This window comes from Brachyhypopomus gauderio, chromosome 21 (genome assembly GCF_052324685.1).
Source record: "Brachyhypopomus gauderio isolate BG-103 chromosome 21, BGAUD_0.2, whole genome shotgun sequence".
In the NCBI taxonomy this organism is placed as follows: Eukaryota; Metazoa; Chordata; class Actinopteri; order Gymnotiformes; family Hypopomidae; genus Brachyhypopomus; species Brachyhypopomus gauderio.
Genome location: NC_135231.1, coordinates 4,099,197 through 4,118,244, shown reverse-complemented (window position 1 = coordinate 4,118,244; position 19,048 = coordinate 4,099,197). Strand labels below are relative to the sequence as shown.

The 19,048-nt window shown below is 41.9% G+C and overlaps 1 protein-coding gene across 1 annotated transcript in view; it reads right to left on the bottom strand.

Moving 5' to 3' along the window:
• Positions 1–1,286: 1,286 nt before the first annotated feature.
• The window catches only part of oprl1 (opiate receptor-like 1), a 34,464-nt gene continuing 16,702 nt past the window's right edge, over positions 1,287–19,048 (bottom strand). Inside the window, exons 3-4 of the mRNA XM_076984234.1 lie at positions 9,545–9,897; positions 1,287–2,941 (exon numbers count right to left, since the gene is read on the bottom strand). Coding sequence (XP_076840349.1) covers positions 2,418–2,941; positions 9,545–9,897 — 877 coding nt within the window. The 3' untranslated portion in view covers positions 1,287–2,417. The remainder of the gene's footprint in view (positions 2,942–9,544; positions 9,898–19,048) is intronic.

Below are 19,048 nucleotides of genomic sequence, written 5' to 3'. Positions count from 1 at the left end.
CTTCTTTGCAGTGTAGACATTCTTTATTTTGTTTTACCCCATAATGAACCGTTATGACTAATCTGACAAAATCTGATAATAATTCATTAGCATCGCCGAGTTGAGACCTTGTCCAGGAAACTGGAGTGTCCTAGTTCTTAGGCGTGCCGTGATTTTGCACGGTCTCTGTTGTAAATTTGACAGGAAAAGTCCAGGAAAGCAGGTTACTATAGCAACAAAAATGAAAACATCAAATATTGATGGGTGACTGCGGCAGAAGCACATACTCCCTACACTTCTGCGTGTGCTGCGTTCTTCGCTCCTCCTCTTCCTCTCCTCTGATCACTTTATATATTTGTAAACGAGTTGAGCACATCGTGCACACTTCACTTGAAATAATCTCTAGGACTGACAAAAAGACTGTTTCTGTCAAGAGCGGCGGGTGTAATGTCTAGCGATTTGATTTTGAGTGGCGGGATAAAGTTGGTACACTGCGGCACCGTGCATGCGCTGTGTTGCACGGAAACAAACGCACATGATTATGAATGCCGCTCGGGTCCTGATTGCATCTATTCACCACTTCCATCCTGTTCGGTAGGACGCAGGTTCGTTTGGAGGCCTCACAATGCCACGCGCCGTCACATGAAAGACGACACATGGGTCTCGGCTCAGCTTAAAGGAGCTCAGCACAGCCTACCAGTGAGTACAGATTAGAACGCCATCCGCTGAGAACCTGCGTGCGTGTAGAGATCCAATTCAACGGCCATGTAAAGTAGTGCTTGGATTTTGTGTATGGTGAAGGAGTACGGCAATGAATAGACCGTACTGAATGGATTATTTCGGATTATTATTTGGGATTGTTATTTCGCTTAAATAGCAACACCAAAAGAGTGACAGCTCTCCAGTGAGGAACAGGCCCCCTGGGATTAAAATCACCACCTGACCCTCACTGCAACTCCACCTCCACTACCTAGAGCCTCTCCTGCCTCTATAGCAGGGGTCACCAAATGGCGGACCGCGGTCCGGATCCGGACCCGAATGCCGTCCTGTCCGGACCCAATCACATTCTCGATTAACTGGATACGGACCCAAATGCCAAAAATATTTTTTAATTTTTACGGGAGACTAAATTTTAAACCGGAGCATTTATTTCAGGGCTACTGGAAAAACACTCCGTGACGAGTGTAACGTTCGACACGTTTTGTCTCTGGAGTATATACCAAACATTCAAAGATATACCAAACACAATCTTTAAAAAAACAGACAAGAAAAAAATTAATAAAAAAGCAAACAACCTCTTATTTAAGTCTTTAATAACTGCCATTTAATCCATATGCAGAGAAAAATATGAATATATGATTTCCAATATTACCCTCAATATATAGCAATAACTGTCTAGACTCCAAAGACACTCTTTCTCAGTAGATAAATAAATATGTAAATAGTTCAGTCAGATGCAGCAAATGAGCAAATCATTACACCAAATATAATATACAAGAAGAAGCTTTACATTGTTTTCATCGGACATCAAAATTCAGACTATTTGTTTTTAATTTGGCTACTTTAAAAAGTTGTGTGACATTCAGCTGTCTGTGATGTAAACTGAAGAGAACATTTACTCCTCATGTAGGGAACATGTAGGGAATAACATGTAGGGAAGAGAGATACTTCATACACTCAAAACATTCATGAATATCAAGAGGTAATGTGCACTGGTGACTATAACAATACTATGTGTTTTTGTAGTATGTCTGTAGTATCTATTAACACTAAATACACAAATATTTGTCATCTTTACAAAGAATCTTTTGAGCTTAAAACTGCTATAAAACCATGTAATATAAAATATTTTTGCTTTGCTACAGGACAACCAACAAAAAATAGCATTTTTATAAATGAAATAACAAACAAGCTTTAACAGCTAAGTCTCTGTTTTGTAAGCTCCTTTTCTTTCTTACATCGCATATACCTCAGTCCAGTAGAAGGTACAATACAAAAGGAATGAGAGTTACACTCCATGCAGGTCTAGCTCCCAAAGTCCATGGGCTTCATTTCAAAAGACTCTGTGTTAGATTTAAGGCAATGCAATCCTGTCCCACTTACCAAAGAAGTCACAGCCTGTTATAAATAAAGACATAAAAAGCATGTTTATAATACTGACATCAAACAACAAAGAAGCTTTGTTTAGATAAAAACCAATAACGTAGACCTTAACATCCAAATCCTAAGACACTGAAAATTGAGCCCCTTTGTCCCTAAGAGGGCGTGTCATCGAATGTGACCCCTCCCTCTCTCCTAACCCCACCCATTCCTCTGCCCACTTGGCAGAGGAAGCGGTGGCGCTAGAGGGTGGTGATCTGAGTCAACTCAGAATTCGAGTTCCCTGTCCCTGGGTTGGGCTGCGGCTCGGGGCTGACCAGGGGCAGCTCCACGCCTAGTCACGCGGGATTGCTGTTCCCGTACGTGGTCTTGTAGTTGTAGGCGACCTCGCGGGCGATACTGCGCATGCGGCCGGACTGCTGCGCGTCCAGGCCGAAGGGAGACGGCTGGCAGAACTCGCGGAAGCAACGCTTGAAGTTCTCGTCCAGGAAGGCGTAGAGGACGGGGTTCAGGCTGCTGTTGACGTAGCCCAGGGCGATGCAGAAGTGTAGCAGGACCGCCGTGTGCACGCTGGCCAGGTTGAAGCCCAGCGACTGGGCCAGGGCCATGATCTGGATGGGCGTCCAGCACACCACGAAGACGGCCACCACCACCAGCACCATGCGCGTGATGCGCCGCAGGTTGCGGTCCTTCTCCTTGGAGCCGGAGAGGATCCGGACGCTCCGTAAACGCTTGACCATCAGGCTGTAGCACATGCTGATGATCACCACAGGAATGAGGAAGGACAGGAGGAAGACACACGTGCCGAACACCTTTTCCCAGTATTCGCGAGGGTCCGGCAGCACCAATATGCACTCGATGCCTGCGTGCAAGAGGCAGAACAAGAGAAACCAGCACATTCATGAGTTGATTGATGTTAAACTCTCAGTTTGGTTTTGATATGGGCTTAATTAACTACAATGCTCAGGTTGTGGTAGAATAAACACATGGCCGCAATTTGTACTCATCAGTCATTTCAGCCCATGACTTAATCAAAAAGCACATTCGGTTTGCTTTTAGCAATCAACTACAAATATTGTTGAATATGTGAAGGCATAATGTATAACATAACCCAGTATATATATATATATATATATGTATAACCCCAGTAGCTTAGTTATTAGTAACTATGCATCCAAAAATATTACTGAGCTAAATATCTTCGATCCTATATCGCAAAAAGAGCTCACAACACTGATTAATTCGTCTAAGCCTACATCATGTATATTTGACCCAGTTCCAACCCGTCTATTTAAAGACCTACTCCCAGCCATTGCAGGGCCCTTACTTAATATGATTAACTCCTCCCTTAACCTAGGTTACATGCCCAAATAATTAAAATGCGCCGTAATTAGACCCTTGATTAAAAAACAGAATCTCGATTCGCAGATTCTAGCCAACTATAGACCCATTTCTAATCTCCCATTTATCTCTAAAATTTTAGAAAAAGCAGTTTCCAATCAGTTAAATCACTATCTCCAATCAAATAGTATCCATGAAAAGTTCCAATCAGGATTTAGACCAAACCACAGCACTGAAACAGCTTTACTCAGGGTAGTGAATGATCTACTAATATCGGCCGATAATGGGGTCGTCTCGTTCCTTATACTGTTGGATCTTAGTGCAGCTTTTGATACTGTAGACCACAACATTTTGCTGGATAGACTAGAAAACACGGTAGGTATTAAAGGAGTCGCACTCTCCTGGTTTAGATCATATTTAACTGACCGCTTCCAATGTGTAAGTGTTAATAATAAAACCTCTAAATCTGTGCAGGTTAAATATGGTGTCCCACAAGGGACAGTCCTAGGACCACTTCTATTCACACTGTACATGTTACCCTTAGGCGAGATTATGCATAAGCATGACATCAGTTTCCATTCCTACGCAGACGACACTCAGCTATATTTATCGGCAAAACCCGATGATTTAGGCGCAAACAGTAAGATTGAGAATTGTGTAGAAGAGATAAAACATTGGATGGCGTGTAACTTTCTAGCACTAAATCCCGATAAAACAGAATTGATAATAATTGGGTCTAGGGCTGCGAGAGACAAGATACATAATGTAGCATTGAATCTACATTCTTTTACTATAACCCCCAGCGCAGAGGTAAAGAACTTGGGTGTCACAATAGACCCAGATCTCTCGTTCGATACACATATTAATAATATAACCAGGCTAGCGTTCTTTCACTTGCGCAACATTGCCAAAATTAGAAACATATTAAATATTAGTGATGCAGAAAAACTAATCCATGCATTCATATCCTCTCGTTTAGATTATTGCAACAGTCTCCTAGCTGGATGTTCTGGTAAATCGATAAACTCCAGCTGGTTCAGAACGCAGCAGCACGAGTTTTAACAAAAACTAAAAAGTTTGATCATATTAGTCCCGTACTATCGTCATTACACTGGCTGCCAATTAGATTCCGTATTGACTATAAAATACTTTTATTAACATATAAAACGCTGCATGGCTTAGCTCCAGACTATCTTAGTGAACTTATTGAACAATATAACCCAGCGCGTTCACTTCGCTCGCAGGACGCAGGGTTATTAACTGTTCCTAGGATCAAAAAGATCACAGCAGGTGGAAGAGCCTTTTCTTTTAAAGCTCCACAATTGTGGAATAATCTTCCTGCCTCTATTCGGGACTCAGACACAGTCTCAATGTTTAAAACTCGATTAAAGACTCATCTGTTTAGTTTGGCCTTTGATTAATCTGTTACATATTTACTACATCTCGTATCTTTTCTCCGAGGTTCACCTGGAGAGTAACATTGCAGTCGGAGCCTACAATACCAGCATCGCTGCTCCGACACGGAATGAAAGCCTGGCGTTCATCAACAGACATTTACAGTGACAATATCATAACCCAGAACTTTCATTTTTACCTTCACTTAGTCTGATTGTGTGATTTGTGTGTGACTTGTGTATTTGTCTGTATTTTGTGTAATTTGTGTGTTAACGGGCCACCCAATGGAGGATGGGTTCCCTTTTGAGTCTTGGTTCTCCCGAGGTTTCTTCCTATTCCCCACCATCATAGGGAGTTTTTCCTTGCCACTGTCGCCTTTGGCTTGCTCATTAGGGTTCTGGACCCGTAGTATTGCTAACCTTTTAAATCCTGTAAAGCGCTTTGTGACAACATGTGTTGTGAAAAGCGCTATACAAATAAACTTCGATTGATTGATTGATTGAACATTATTCATTCTGTTTTCTAGCAATTATTGGCTAAAAGAAATTAAACCAAAATATTCCTTATTTGTATGCATGAACATTTAGCTTTTCCATATTCTATCAAAGGCATTAAATATTCTGTGCTAGTAATAAGTCAATTCAAGCATCAATGGATTTTTTTTGTAGAATTTGTAGACGTGTCTGAATGCAAATACACTAAAACATGCTCAGTGGAAATGCTAAGAAATGTGCACACCTTTTCTTAATTTGCTGTCAGCGTTTGCATTTGAGGGGCTAATGTAAGCAACAGTAAGTTAATCAGCGTCTTGTCATTCTTGTCAAAACTGTGTTAACAGGTGCACTGATCACTGATCAAGCTAGATGCTGACGTAAAAAAAATTAGGAACTCACAAAGCGCAAAGACCTCAGGGCTAACAGAATTGCAGCTTATCAACGCTTTCTACGTTTTCTGGTTTTGTCATTGGCATTGTCATCAGACATGTCTAATTTGGTGATCTGTTCTAGATCAGTAGTACGTGCTCTAGAGCTGTTCCAAATGTGCCTGAAGGTTAAACATGATGTTGCGGCACGAGGAGGTAAGTTTAACCACTCAGGTTACAATCCAATTCAGAACAAACAAAATGTTTGATCTGCAGTTCCCCTACATTCGAAATATAGTTTTGTATCACTTTCTAAGAAGCCTTTCATTTATAAGCCATTATATGACAATAACTGTAACTTTGCAATAATGCTTTGTAAGCATGCTTATACCCTCCAATAATGGAGTAAAGGATAAATAAATTATTGTGTAACTTATAAAGGTGTAGTAACACAAGTGTCATTATTCATTATAATGCCGGTAACACGTTCTATGAAGTCTGCATTTAGAAGCCATTATACTGTAAATGTGATTATAACTGTTTGTAACATTTTTACAAAGTTACAGTGATGTTATAATCACAGTTATAATCACATTAATAATGGCTTATAAATGCAGACTCCATAGAAAGTTACCTGCAGTTTTAGCTCATAGTTCCCTCCATTTATTTTTCATTGAATGAAAAGGTATTAGAAAACGTGAGTGCTGCACTCTTTATTCATTACAATGCGCCAGTTCTATAACAGCCCCATAGAGCACTGAGCAGGTCATCACGTATTCTGGACTGAAACGATTCAAATGGGTGGAGATTTTATTTTCCTGCTCTGAGAATGAGAGTGACTCCTCAGAGGGCTAAGACACGAGTTCTTCTTCTCTTCTTCACCTCCCTGGTTCCCCCACAATAGAACTCTTAGGAAGGAGGTGGAGTGGGTGGATTAGGATTGCTGCCTCTCCGTTCCAATTCCTGCTCCAGGGAAGCATGTGTTTGAAGTTAACCTTGAGATTCCATTCAGAATGGCTGAAATCCAAAGGGCTGAAACCGAACTTATTCACATTATATACCTTAGATTTCACCAATTACATAGATTTCCATGTTCTAGATATTATTGGACGCACACGTTACATTAGAGTGGATTATGCATGCTAATGAGGAATGAAACTATTGTAGTCCTAATTGTTTGTGCTCATTTTCTAGGTTTTCTAGTGATAACACGCTATTGGCAGCATAATGAGTTGTTGTCATAGTCTTAGCAGTACAGCCAATTCAGCTGGTGGTGTTTGGTGGCACAGGTGTCCAGAAGAGCATCTTCCCTAATTGAGGATAAGCATCTTTCTCTCATTCTCAGGAGTTCAGCGCCCGTTTATATAATACCATCTCTAACCCTCCAAATCGCTGTTTTTCTCTGTAGCTGCATCTTTCTCTTTTCCTCCCCCGCCCACTATAGTGTTGAAGTCAGACGACAAGAAAAATCCCTTGGGAAGATGAACTGAAGTGAGTTCTGTAAGAAAGCTCTGCATGTCGGAGGGTTTGTATGGAGTACGGGGGTAGGTAGCTATGTTCCTGGGGGCACCTCTATATTACCTAATCACAACACATAGCATTTGGTCCAATGCTATCCCCCCTACACCCTACGGGGTCTAATTCAATTATGTACAGGTTACTGATGTACAGCTACATCTATAGAATTCTAGCAATCTAATTGAATAGTGGTAAAACTGGTGGGGGAATTGAAAAATTGGAACTGCAGAACTGAATTATTTAGTAACTGCACCAGTCTGTAGAAGGTGCTGAATTCTGCATTATAGTGTATGTGTATAAATACAGTGTATTATAGTGTACACACACACAAATGTGTGTGGCATTCACATGCCTGTATGACCTCCCTACAACGCCTGGGCATGCTTTTAATGAGGCAGCGGATGTTCTCCTGAAGAATCTCCTCCCAGACCTGGATTAAAGCATCAACTCCTGGACAGTCTTGGTGCAACGTGGCATTTGTGGATGATGTCCCAGATGTGCTCGATTGGATTCAGGTCTGGGGAACAGGCCAGGCCAGTCCATAGCATCAATGCCTTCATCATGCAGGAACTGCTGACACACTTCAACCACATGAGGCCTAACATTGGAACCCAGGGCCCACTGTACCAGCACATGGTCTCACAATGGGTCTGAGGATCTCCCCCTGTTACCTAATGGCAGTCACGGTACCTCTGGCTAGCACATGGGGGTCTGTGCACCCTCCAAAGAAAGGCCTCCCCACACCATTACTGACCCAATGTCAAACCGGTCATGAAGGAAGATGTTGCAGGTAGCAGAACATTCTCAGTCACGTCTCCACATGTGCTCAGTGTGAATCTTCTCTCATCCGTGAAGAGCACAGGGCGCAAATGGCGAATCTGCCAATCGTCCTGCACGGTGTTGGGCTGTAAGCACAAGCCCCACTTGTGGACGTCGGGCCCTCATACCACCCTCATGGAGTCTGTTTCTGACAGTTTGAGCAGAAACATGGATATTAGTGGCCTGCTGGAGGTCATTTTGCAGGGCTCTGCCACTGCTCCTCCTGTTCCTCCTTGCACAAAAGAGGAGTTAGTGGTCCTGCTGCTGGGTTGTTGCCCTCCTATGGCCCCCTCCATGTCTCCTGGTGTACTGCTCCATGCTCTGGACACTGCTGACAGACACAGCAAACCTTCTTGCCACAGCTCGCATTGATGTGCCTTCCTGGATGAGCTGCACTACCTGAGCAACTTCTGTGGGTTGTAGAAACCACACCATGCCACCTCTATGGTGAGAGAACTGACAAAATGCCAAAGTGACCAAAACATCAGCCATATAGAATGAGAACAGAATCACACACTCCCTCGCTCACAATCACCAGCCTACTAATCACTCCAGTTCATCATCACATTCACCTGTTCCATATCACTACCACTACCTTTATAAGTTTATATGTTGCAAGGCCAAGTGAGACGTTACTTAGGTGGAGTTATATATATGGTATATATATATATATATATATATATATATATATATATATATATATATATATATATATATATATATATATATATATATATATATATATATATATATACCATATATCTATAGATGGCATATAGATGTGAAGAGGGTGGCAAGGAGCTGCACTTTTCAGACTGTACTGCTGACAGATTAAATACATTATTCACAAAAATCTGTTAGGCCCATTAATAATGAATAATTAAGCAGAGTCCTAAAGGCCACAGCAGCAGATCACTGCTTGGCTAAGTATATGTCTTACACACACACACACACACACACACACACACACACACACACACACACACACACACACACACACACACACACACACACACACACACACACCGATTTGAGCCCAGAAAGACGTTGGCCACACTGTTCACTCATATCTAAGATGGCTAATTCAATTACCTTTGTAAATAACTCACAACGTGTCTTTACAAAGGGCACCTGCATTGATTTAGTGTTCTAAGTGGAAATAAACTGCCACAGGATGTAGACTGATTTTTGGGTTTCTTGTTCTGCTTTCATTCCTGAGCACTCTGCAATCAAGTGCACCTGATCCCAGAACCGCACCATTAAAATCATTGTGAAGAGCCCAGGAAGTGCACACACACACACACACACAGCCTGCCCCCACAGTCATTGTCCCACTGAGTGCCAGGTGTTGCTGCATTTTACGCAGAGCTGTTAAGAAGCTGACTGCTCCAATTAAGAGCCATAGCTATATTTGATATTGCCAAGGAGCTTCTGTCAGCTGCTGCTAACAGCTTCATGCTCTCCGCGTTGGGAGTTCCTTTCACACGACCACTGCGGGGCGTAAACGTGCAGCGGGGCGTGCACACTCACCGTGGTCATCCTCTACGGCTCCCAGGATCATTCCCGGGACTCCTATGGCTGAGGCGAGCACCCACACGCATATGTTGACCACTTTGGCCTTGTGCGGCGTCCTCATGTCCAGCGCCTTGACGGGGTGGCACACGGCCACGTAGCGGTCCATGCTCATCACGGTCAGTGTGAACACGCTGGTGAACATGTTGTAGTAGTCGATGGAGATCACAGCCTTGCACAGCATGCTGCCAAAGGGCCAGGAGTCCAGGAAGATGTCGGTGCCCTGGAACGGGAGCGTGGCGAGGAACAGGGTGTCGGCCAGGGCCAGGTTGAAGATGTAGATGTTTGTGGCCGTCTTCATCTTGGTGTACCTGAGGAGGGAAAAGGGGGGAGGGGGCACGGGCAATCAATATGCAAATAAACGAAGGCAAAGATCCAACAACGTTTGATTGTAAAACGCACACCGAAAGCAGCATCCTTCATCACGTCTGTTGTGATATGGCACCCAAATAACAACAAGGTCCAGGCATCTGGGAAAACGCAGCAGTCTAATTCAGAATGCAAGCCAAGAGCTGCATCACAACATACCGTCACCAGCAGCATCACAACTGCTGTCAATGTGCATTTGGTTCTTGGTGTTTTCGTTGTTTCTTTGATCAAGAGCCCAAACACGCACCCCACCATCAATATGACTTACACATAAATCCCTACCTAGCTGCACAAACAATTGATTTAAGGAAGCCTTGTAGGCATTATTCATACTGGGGACACAGGGGACATGTCCTTACCACTTTCTGAAAGTGTCTCTAAAAATATGTTAAACATAGTCTTCTGCAGATACCTGCACAAATATTCTGTGAACATGGCACTAAGGTTATGTTGGCAAGTGCATTTGGTCAGGCCACGCCTCCAATATGACATGACCAATGGCTGTCACTGAATGAGAGCTCCGTGAAACAGCCCGGAACAGCTGCTGGAAAGTCACATGACATTTCAAAATCACAATAAACAAAAGATTTTTTTTTTTATAGTAAACAGAAAACAACAGTACTACATTTACATTTTAAACCATAATGCTGATATTTCAAGTATTGTTCAACACTGATAGGTTTGACAAACGCAGTCATATCACCATTCATGAACTTTTTCCTTTCAGTCTCAGAGATGATTTTTTTGCTGTGCACACTCATACCCGAGGACATGATCTCTAAATGGGAGTATGAATTTAAGGGGCAGCTGAATGTGTTCTTGTCCGTGTACTTTTCAAAGTTATGCCCATGATTGTATGCAAATTTGATTAAATTCCAACATACTGACCTTACGGTAAATAACTATAACTATCAATACTGGATTGTTCAAGGACCCTGCATATAGAAAACTCTCTAGTTTGTTTACATTGTAGTTTATGTCTAGTGTATTTGCAGTCTGATTCATATTTAGTCTGTTTACAGTGTGGTTCATATCTAGAATGTTTACACTGTAGTTCAGATCTACTCAGTTTATAGTGTGATTAAAATCTAGTCCGATTTCAATGTGGAATATATCTAGTCTGTTTATAATATGGTTCATATCTAATCTGTTTACAATGTGGAACATATCTAGTCTGTTTACAGTGTGGTTCATGTCTGCTTACAGTGTGGTTCATATCTAGATTGTTTACATTGCGACCTTCATAGCCCTGCCTGACACTCGCAGTTACTGGGACCTGGTGTTTGCTTAAACACCAAAGTTTAAATGAACTGAATTAAATTGTTTATTTCAGAACAGAGTTTAGATAATACAATCAGTGCAATATCTGGCTTAATTTTGTTAGATTTCAAACCATGTTTGATTCGAAACATTTTAATTATTCAGAATTCAAGTTGAAGATGAAATGATTCAAAAAGACTGCGGAAAGAGCTAGCTCTACTCTGTGATCCAATGTCTGCTACACTCTTCTGTGAGTTCCATCTAATTTCTGGCTCATTCTATTCAGCACTGCCCTGGTGTGTTTTGGTGTGTTGGGAAGAGTTCTGCACCACTGCAGATGAAAGAGGAGGAATATATTTAGCCTAATGAGGGCCTTTTTCTGACATCCACATGATCTGTCTTTTCCTTGTCTTATTAATTCCTCACCTCCCTCCATTCTCGGTTCTCCCACTCTCCTCCTCTCTGTTTTGGGATATATGTGGGTTGCTCAGAGAGCATCATTAGTGATAGATAATCATCCTCCCTCTCTCCTGGAACATCAGAGAGGACAGACTGAGAGGGCACAAATGTCATTGATCCTCATTGTCAGAACTTCATCTCCCAGAATTCCATGAGCCGGCGTCTCAGATCATCAATCCCTGAATACTGACCTTACGCCTTTCACTCATTACCATAACCCCATTTATACCAGAGGCAGTCAGTTCATACTCTGCAAAGTTGCCAAACCTTGTGTGAAGCGTACCGGGTGATCTTGTATATAGTCATTTTGGATTATGTTTTTGCTGAAATTTTTGCCTTGTCTGGTAGTTTTTCATCGCCTGTTCTAAACTACGAGTTGTAATAAACTGATCCTGTGTCTGCATATGTCTGCCCTGCATGGATGTTCCCAGTCCCTAGGTGCCATGAATAAAACAACAAGCATGTTTCATTTTTAAAACTTTATTTTATATTATTTTATTTTTAACAATCATATCTCCTAGATAGTTTACCAAATATGAGTTTCAAGACTCATCATTAATTGCGATTATATATTAATTATTAATATTAATTATGATTAATTATATATTATATTATTAATTAATATAATAAGCATGTGTTTTAAATCTTTTATGGTGTTGAAATGACACCACACAGGGTTTTGTTTTGTTTCCAATGTTAACAGGAGGTTTATTATCCACTACATACGGCCAGTGGTTCCACAGTCATGATCTCCAGTAGATCATCTTGTACCATTTTTTAATCTATGGGTTCATTATTCTTCAGCATGTAATATAAACTCCAAACCTAGGGATATCCTTGATTCAGTTCTGTGTGAATATTTAATACTGCAGAGCCTTTGACACTGTATTTACTTAAAGCTACTGTACCTGCATCTCTAGGTGAAGGTTAAAGCTACTGTACCTGCATCTCTAGGTGAAGGTTAAAGCTACTGTACCTACATCTCTAGGTGAAGGTTAAAGCTACTGTACCTGCATCTCTAGGTGAAGGTTAAAGCTACTGTACCTGCATCTCTAGGTGAAGGTTAAAGCTACTGTACCTACATCTCTAGGTGAAGGTTAAAGCTACTGTACCTGCATCTCTAGGTGAAGGTTAAAGCTACTGTACCTGCATCTCTAGGTGAAGGTTAAAGCTACTGTACCTACATCTCTAGGTGAAGGTTAAAGCTACTGTACCTGCATCTCTAGGTGAAGGTTAAAGCTACTGTACCTGCATCTCTAGGTGAAGGTTAAACGTGTGTAAAACTTCACAGGTGCATATTTTTTTTGCAAAGCTCAGCATATGTCATGAGACTATACACAATCAACTTTATAAAGTTCCTTAATATTAAAACAGCCTGCTTTGCAAGTTGCTTACTGTTTGGCTAGCCAAAGTTATCGCTTCACCTAACAAATTGGATAGATTGCATCCATTTCACCTGTTATATACAGGTCATTTTGCCATTTCCACTTGTCATGGGCCGGTGGTTAGGGAACTGGTCTTGTGACCGGAGGGTTGTGGGTTTGATTCCCAGACCTGAGGCCATGACTGAGGTGCCCCTGAGCAAGACCCTTAACCCTCAATTGCTCACTTGTATAAAAATGAGATAAAATGTAAGTCGCTCTGGATAAGGGCGTCTGCCAAATGCCATAAATGTAAATGTAAATGTTATATACTCCTCTTAGCCCCACCCCCCCCAGACAGAGCTGAGGATTAGGGTGAGGACTAGGGTGACGGTTAGGTTGAGATTTGACTCGTCAGTCCACCTGCTCCACTCTCAGCTCCACCCCAATTCAACTATATTTTTCGGGCCAGATTTGGCAGAGAGCTCTGACCTGTGGGCCAGACAATTTTTAGACCTACACCAATACTGTCATAGTGGATTTAAAATTGAACGAAATTTGTTGGGGGGGGGGGGGGGGACGTTGTGGCGAATGTAACACTCGTGCCAGAGAAACGTGCCGCATAGAGACACAACGTGCCATAAAGCGCCACACAGTGTCGTAAAATGTTGCAAATAAATGTTATTTATTTTTACAGCAGTTTACCAAATATTTATTATTATTTATGGGGAGATGGGCCGCAGGCCGGGGTACAAATTCATTAAAGGGCCGGATCTGGCCCGCGGGCCGCCAGTTGAATAGCCCTGCCCTACTCCTTGTCCAGACTTCCTTCAGTCATATCTTGGCCTAGCAGAGTGCCATCACTTACCAATCAAAAGTAACCACATAATGGTATCACCTCAGGGCATCATCCATAGGAGCTCACACCTAGTGCGACAGTGATTTACAGTCCTGAATATTGATTGACTATTTGTGCTGGGGTCATATTGACCTTGGGGTAGCCCATGGTTCACCCTTATCTCTGTGAGGCGCCATATGTGCACAGCAGTGGGACTCGATAGACTAGGGCTTGGCCTATAATGCTAATGCAATGGAATGTAAAAATGTACCTCTTTATGATATTAATTCAGGTCAATAGGCTAAAGTATTGGCAGGTAGACTGGATGATACAGGAATAGAATACAGAGATATAAAGATATCATACAGACACTCTTAACAAGACTTTATTCCATTTTGATGTTGTATTTCCATGTTTTGTTGTCTTTTGTGTTGAATGAATATCAACATTTTGTAAAATGCTTTTTAATTTATGAGGAATTCAATGTAAATAAAACATATTTAATTGCACGTCATTGTTTGGCTTGTTAATACAAAAATTACGGTATGTTCCAAAACATATAATCTCGAGTGTTTGTGTAGAAATCAACACAACATCTGGAGAGGGGTTTCACAGATTCATATGTAAATGTTGCTGCCTAACAGAAATAACTGTTGGACAACATTAAATGTGAATCTTCATAGCTCTTGGACTCCTAGCTGTGTTGCATTGGTAGCAAATGTCTCAATCAAAAAGGAGAACAGGATCGCGGTGGGGTGCTGGTGGTACTTCACCGCAGTCGGCATTGCTTCCTTGTCTAGCTACAGCAAGCTTTGGAAGAACCGAAACACTCCGTAATGCACAGTCCTCTGTCTCTCTGTCTATCTCTCTAGGATCAAGCAATTCTCTCTAAGCTCCTTTTGTGTCCATGGACATGGCCTGTCCATGTGGGCTGTTCTCAGGCCATTAGCTGCTGCTAAACAGAGAGCAAGACAGGGGAAGCTGATGGAGGAGGATATCAGATCTGAATGAGCTGCTAGGGTTAATGAGCCAATTAAACCCTACCCAGAGAAACCTTATCACCAAAATACATATCAGAGACATGAGGATTCAATCCAGCCAAAGGCCTTAAAGCCAATTCATAAGTCTGGTTTTATGAAAATATTATTTGTTTTGTCTCTTCTTCTGTTGCACTAATACAGATGGTTGATGCATTTCTTCTGAGTGGAACATATAGGAGGAAATAAATTAAGCTTTTAATAAGCTTAAAAACTAGAGTAATTAAAAATATACCTTTAGTATATGCATTCTTGATTATCAGGATTTAGTGTCAGGACCCAGTTATGACAACGATAATGTCATTAATTCAAGATTTAACACACAAAGCCAGTTGAAAGCTCTACACTACTGTAACAAACAGGAGCACTACAGCCGATTTGAGTGTTTAAATAGGTGTTGAAGTGAAGTGCCCAAGACAGGAAAACACCATTAGTCGTTCTTAGGAAAGTGTACTTTTAGATAAGGTGTTATTTCTGTTACCTTCTGCTCAGGGGTCCATTCTCCCCTTGAGGATGCAGTGTCCTGCTAGAATTTGGCTCTTCTAAATAAGTGACAAGCCGGTACACCCCTGATTTTGCATTTCACCTCATTAACCTAGAAAAAAAAATCAATGCTACTTTCATTGCCGTGCTCACAATATGAAGGCTTCTGTCTGCCTCCATATCACTCTGTTCCCAGCGGTTCATTCACATGTCACTTTGCTTCAAGTCTCAAGTCATCACAGACAAATGGTCGTGGTTTCTTACATACCGATAAACCAATTTCCTTTTTATGACCGCTTCCTTTTTGTCCAGACTTGTATATACTGTATAACATATTTTCTATAAACACATTTTAGGTGAACATGTGCAGCTATTTGTGATACTACTGGCACTGATTGCTAAAAGTTTGAATGAGAACACTACTCCAGGGTCAAATAGCTTGGTCTCGTTTCCAAATGTTATGTGATTCAAAAGTACATCTGGCTCGTGGAAAATCTGACTCTGAAACTTTAATATAGTGCAGGATATTAGGTGGGATATCAGAAAGCAGAGAGATTCACCTAAGCTGTGCCACATCCTAGATTATCTGGCCCTCATAAGAAATGTAGAAGTCAATGTAAATTAATCTCTTAACAATAAATTAATTCTTAACATTTCTTAACAATCAGTTTGATGTTTTGAATCATTTAGGTAATAGCATATCATGTGGAGTTTGAAGTTAGGTCTCAAAAAACCAAGGACAAGTCCAGGTCCAAGAGATGAAGCAGGCCATCACAAGAGATGAAGCAGGCTGTCACAAGAGATTAAACTGGCTGTCACAAGAGATGAAGCTGGCTGTCACAAGAGATGAAGCAGGCTGTCACAAGAGATTAAACTGGCTGTCACAAGAGATGAAGCTGGCTGTCACAAGTAGGCTGTCACAAGAGATGAAGCAGGCTGTCACAAGTAGGCTGTCACAAGAGATGAAGCAGGCTGTCACAAGTAGGCTGTCACGAGATGAAGCTGGCTGTCACAAGTAGGCTGTCACAAGAGATGAAGCAGGCTATCACAAGTAGGCTGTCACAAGAGATGAAGCAGGCTGTCACAAGAGATGAAGCAGGCTGTTACAAGAGATGAAGCAGGCTATCACAAGGCCTGTTCTTCCTTCAGCACCCTGTGTTCCTGTTCTTCATAATATAATCATAATTCTGACACCACATAATTTAATATAAAGCAGCGTAATCCTAATGTAATCATTTCTCTTATATAAAAGTATGCACTTTAAATAATTTTTTTAATGCTACAGAACCAGCACCACTCTCACAGGGTTGTCAGTGGATTCTGCAATCAACAGTGTTTCCTATCGTTAACAGTAGTTTCAGCCATTAAAGGTTTTATTCATAATGCCTGAGCTCTCTGCAGGGACGCATAAGACTTAGGGCACAGATCACTGATCAGCTCCACTGATAAGATGGAAACAAATACATTGTAAAGCCATATTAAAATGCCATGTAATGGGATGAGCATTTCAGACCCCAAGAACTCCACTCCATCATCTGAATCCCATTTAACAGAAGTGGGTGTTAAAGTAAGTATGGGTAATACATGGAGAAATGCACAGGCCGAGCTGTCCGTCAGGGTGTTCTATCTGTCTCTCTCGGGCAGATGTAGCTCCCTGTGTTAAAGTAGAAGAGGTGTGGGTAATGAACTGGAAGTGCAGGCCATCACAATGCAAAGCTTCTACTGCAGCTGCGTAATTATTCATACCATAAAGGTCTCTGGGGACACAGCCATGGAGAGCTTGAGTGAGACGAACAGTAGCAGTTTCCAAGGCTGTGAGATTAAAGAACGCTGCACCCCTGCATTATGAAAGCAACGTATGGGAGAGGGAGTGAGATTATGGCCTCTGGATATTTGCCTGTGTGTGTGTTTGTGTTTTACAGGTGTCGTATCCGTATCTGTAAAAAAAAAAGATCTGGTTGAACATTGTTGCTTTGGAACTTTTGTAAATGATGGTTAGTTCAGGGTTACATTCAGCTAATGTGTTCTCACTCTTCAGCCCTTAAACATACAAAGGATGGAACAGATGGTAACAGATGTGCTATCTGCTTACTGTGCAGTAAACACTAGGGGACAGAGGCCATAACTCTGCACACTGACCATAACAGCCCAAACTACTACTGCTGTAAAAGATGTAAAATCGGTTTTGTTGAAGGAGAGCCATAAAAGGCAAAAGAAAAAGACATACAAAGGACAAACAGTGCTGCAAACCATTCTGCATTGGTTCATATTTAATTATACAGTACAGTCATTCTTTCCAAACACAATAAGTGACCCAGATAGAACAAATTACAAATATAACATTCAGTGTTCTGAACACATGCCCCATACAATTGTAGCCCAGCGCAAAATCATGTATTGCTTATTTTGAAACACAGAGGCAGTTGTCCTTCTGTGAATATATTTGGGGAATGGGCACGGAGAGGTTCGAACCAGATGTGAGGAATAAAGTGGCAGTTAAACTGATAGCAGGCTTCTGTTACTGTCACCGCCGTCAGCCAGCATCCACAAACAATGGGTGCACCTGTGGCATTGCCGACATGAATCCAGCATGCAGAATCAACAACAATGGCCGCTAATATATGAACACTCAACTGAGGAGACAGATTTTGAGTTAGTCTGGTAGGAAGGGGCAATGCTTGCAGTAGTTGTCCCCACAGAGGTTCCTTTACTCACAGCTGGTCTACACTGGGCCAGATCTGGACTGATATTGCCTGTTTGTTGTCCTTTATTAACTCTGTAATCAGTGTTGACATTTCACCTCATCAAAAAACCACGGACATGTCCAGGTCCAAGAGATGAAGCAGGATGTCACAAGAGATGAAACAGGCTGTCACCAGAGATAAAGCAGGCTGTCACAAGTAGGCTGTCACAAGAGATGAAGCAGGCTGTCACAAGTAGGCTGTCACAAGAGATGAAGCAGGCTGTCACAAAAGATGAAACAGGTTGTCACAAGTAGGCTGTCACAAGAGGTGAAGCAGGCTGTTACAAGAGATGAAACAGGCTGTCACAAAAGATGAAACAGGTTGTCACAAGTAGGCTGTCACAAGAGATGAAGCAGGCTGTCACAAGAGATGAAGCAGGCTGTCACAAAAGATGAAACAGGCTGTCACAAGTAGGCTGTCACAAGAGGTGAAGCAGGCTGTTACAAGAGATGAAACAGGCTGTCACAAGTAGGCTGTCACAAGAGATGAAGCAGGCTGTCACATGTAGGCTGTTACAAGAGATGAAGCAGGCTGTCACATGTAGGCTGTTACAAGAGATGATACAGGCTGTCACAAGAGATGAAGCAGGCTGTCACATGTAGGCTGTTACAAGAGATGAAGCAGGCTGTCACATGTAGGCTGTCACAAGAGATGAAGCAGGCTGTCACAAGAGATGAAGCAGGCTGTCACATGTAGGCTGTCACAAGAGATGATACAGGCTGTCACAAGAGATGAAGCTGGCTGTCACAAGGCCTGTTCTTCCTCCAGCACCCTGTGTTCCTGTTCTTCATAATATAATCATAATTCTGGCACCACATAATGTTATATAAAACAGCGTAATCCTAACGTAAGCAGGCTGTCACAAAAGATGAAGCAGCCTGTCACAAGTAGGCTATCACAAGGGATGAAGC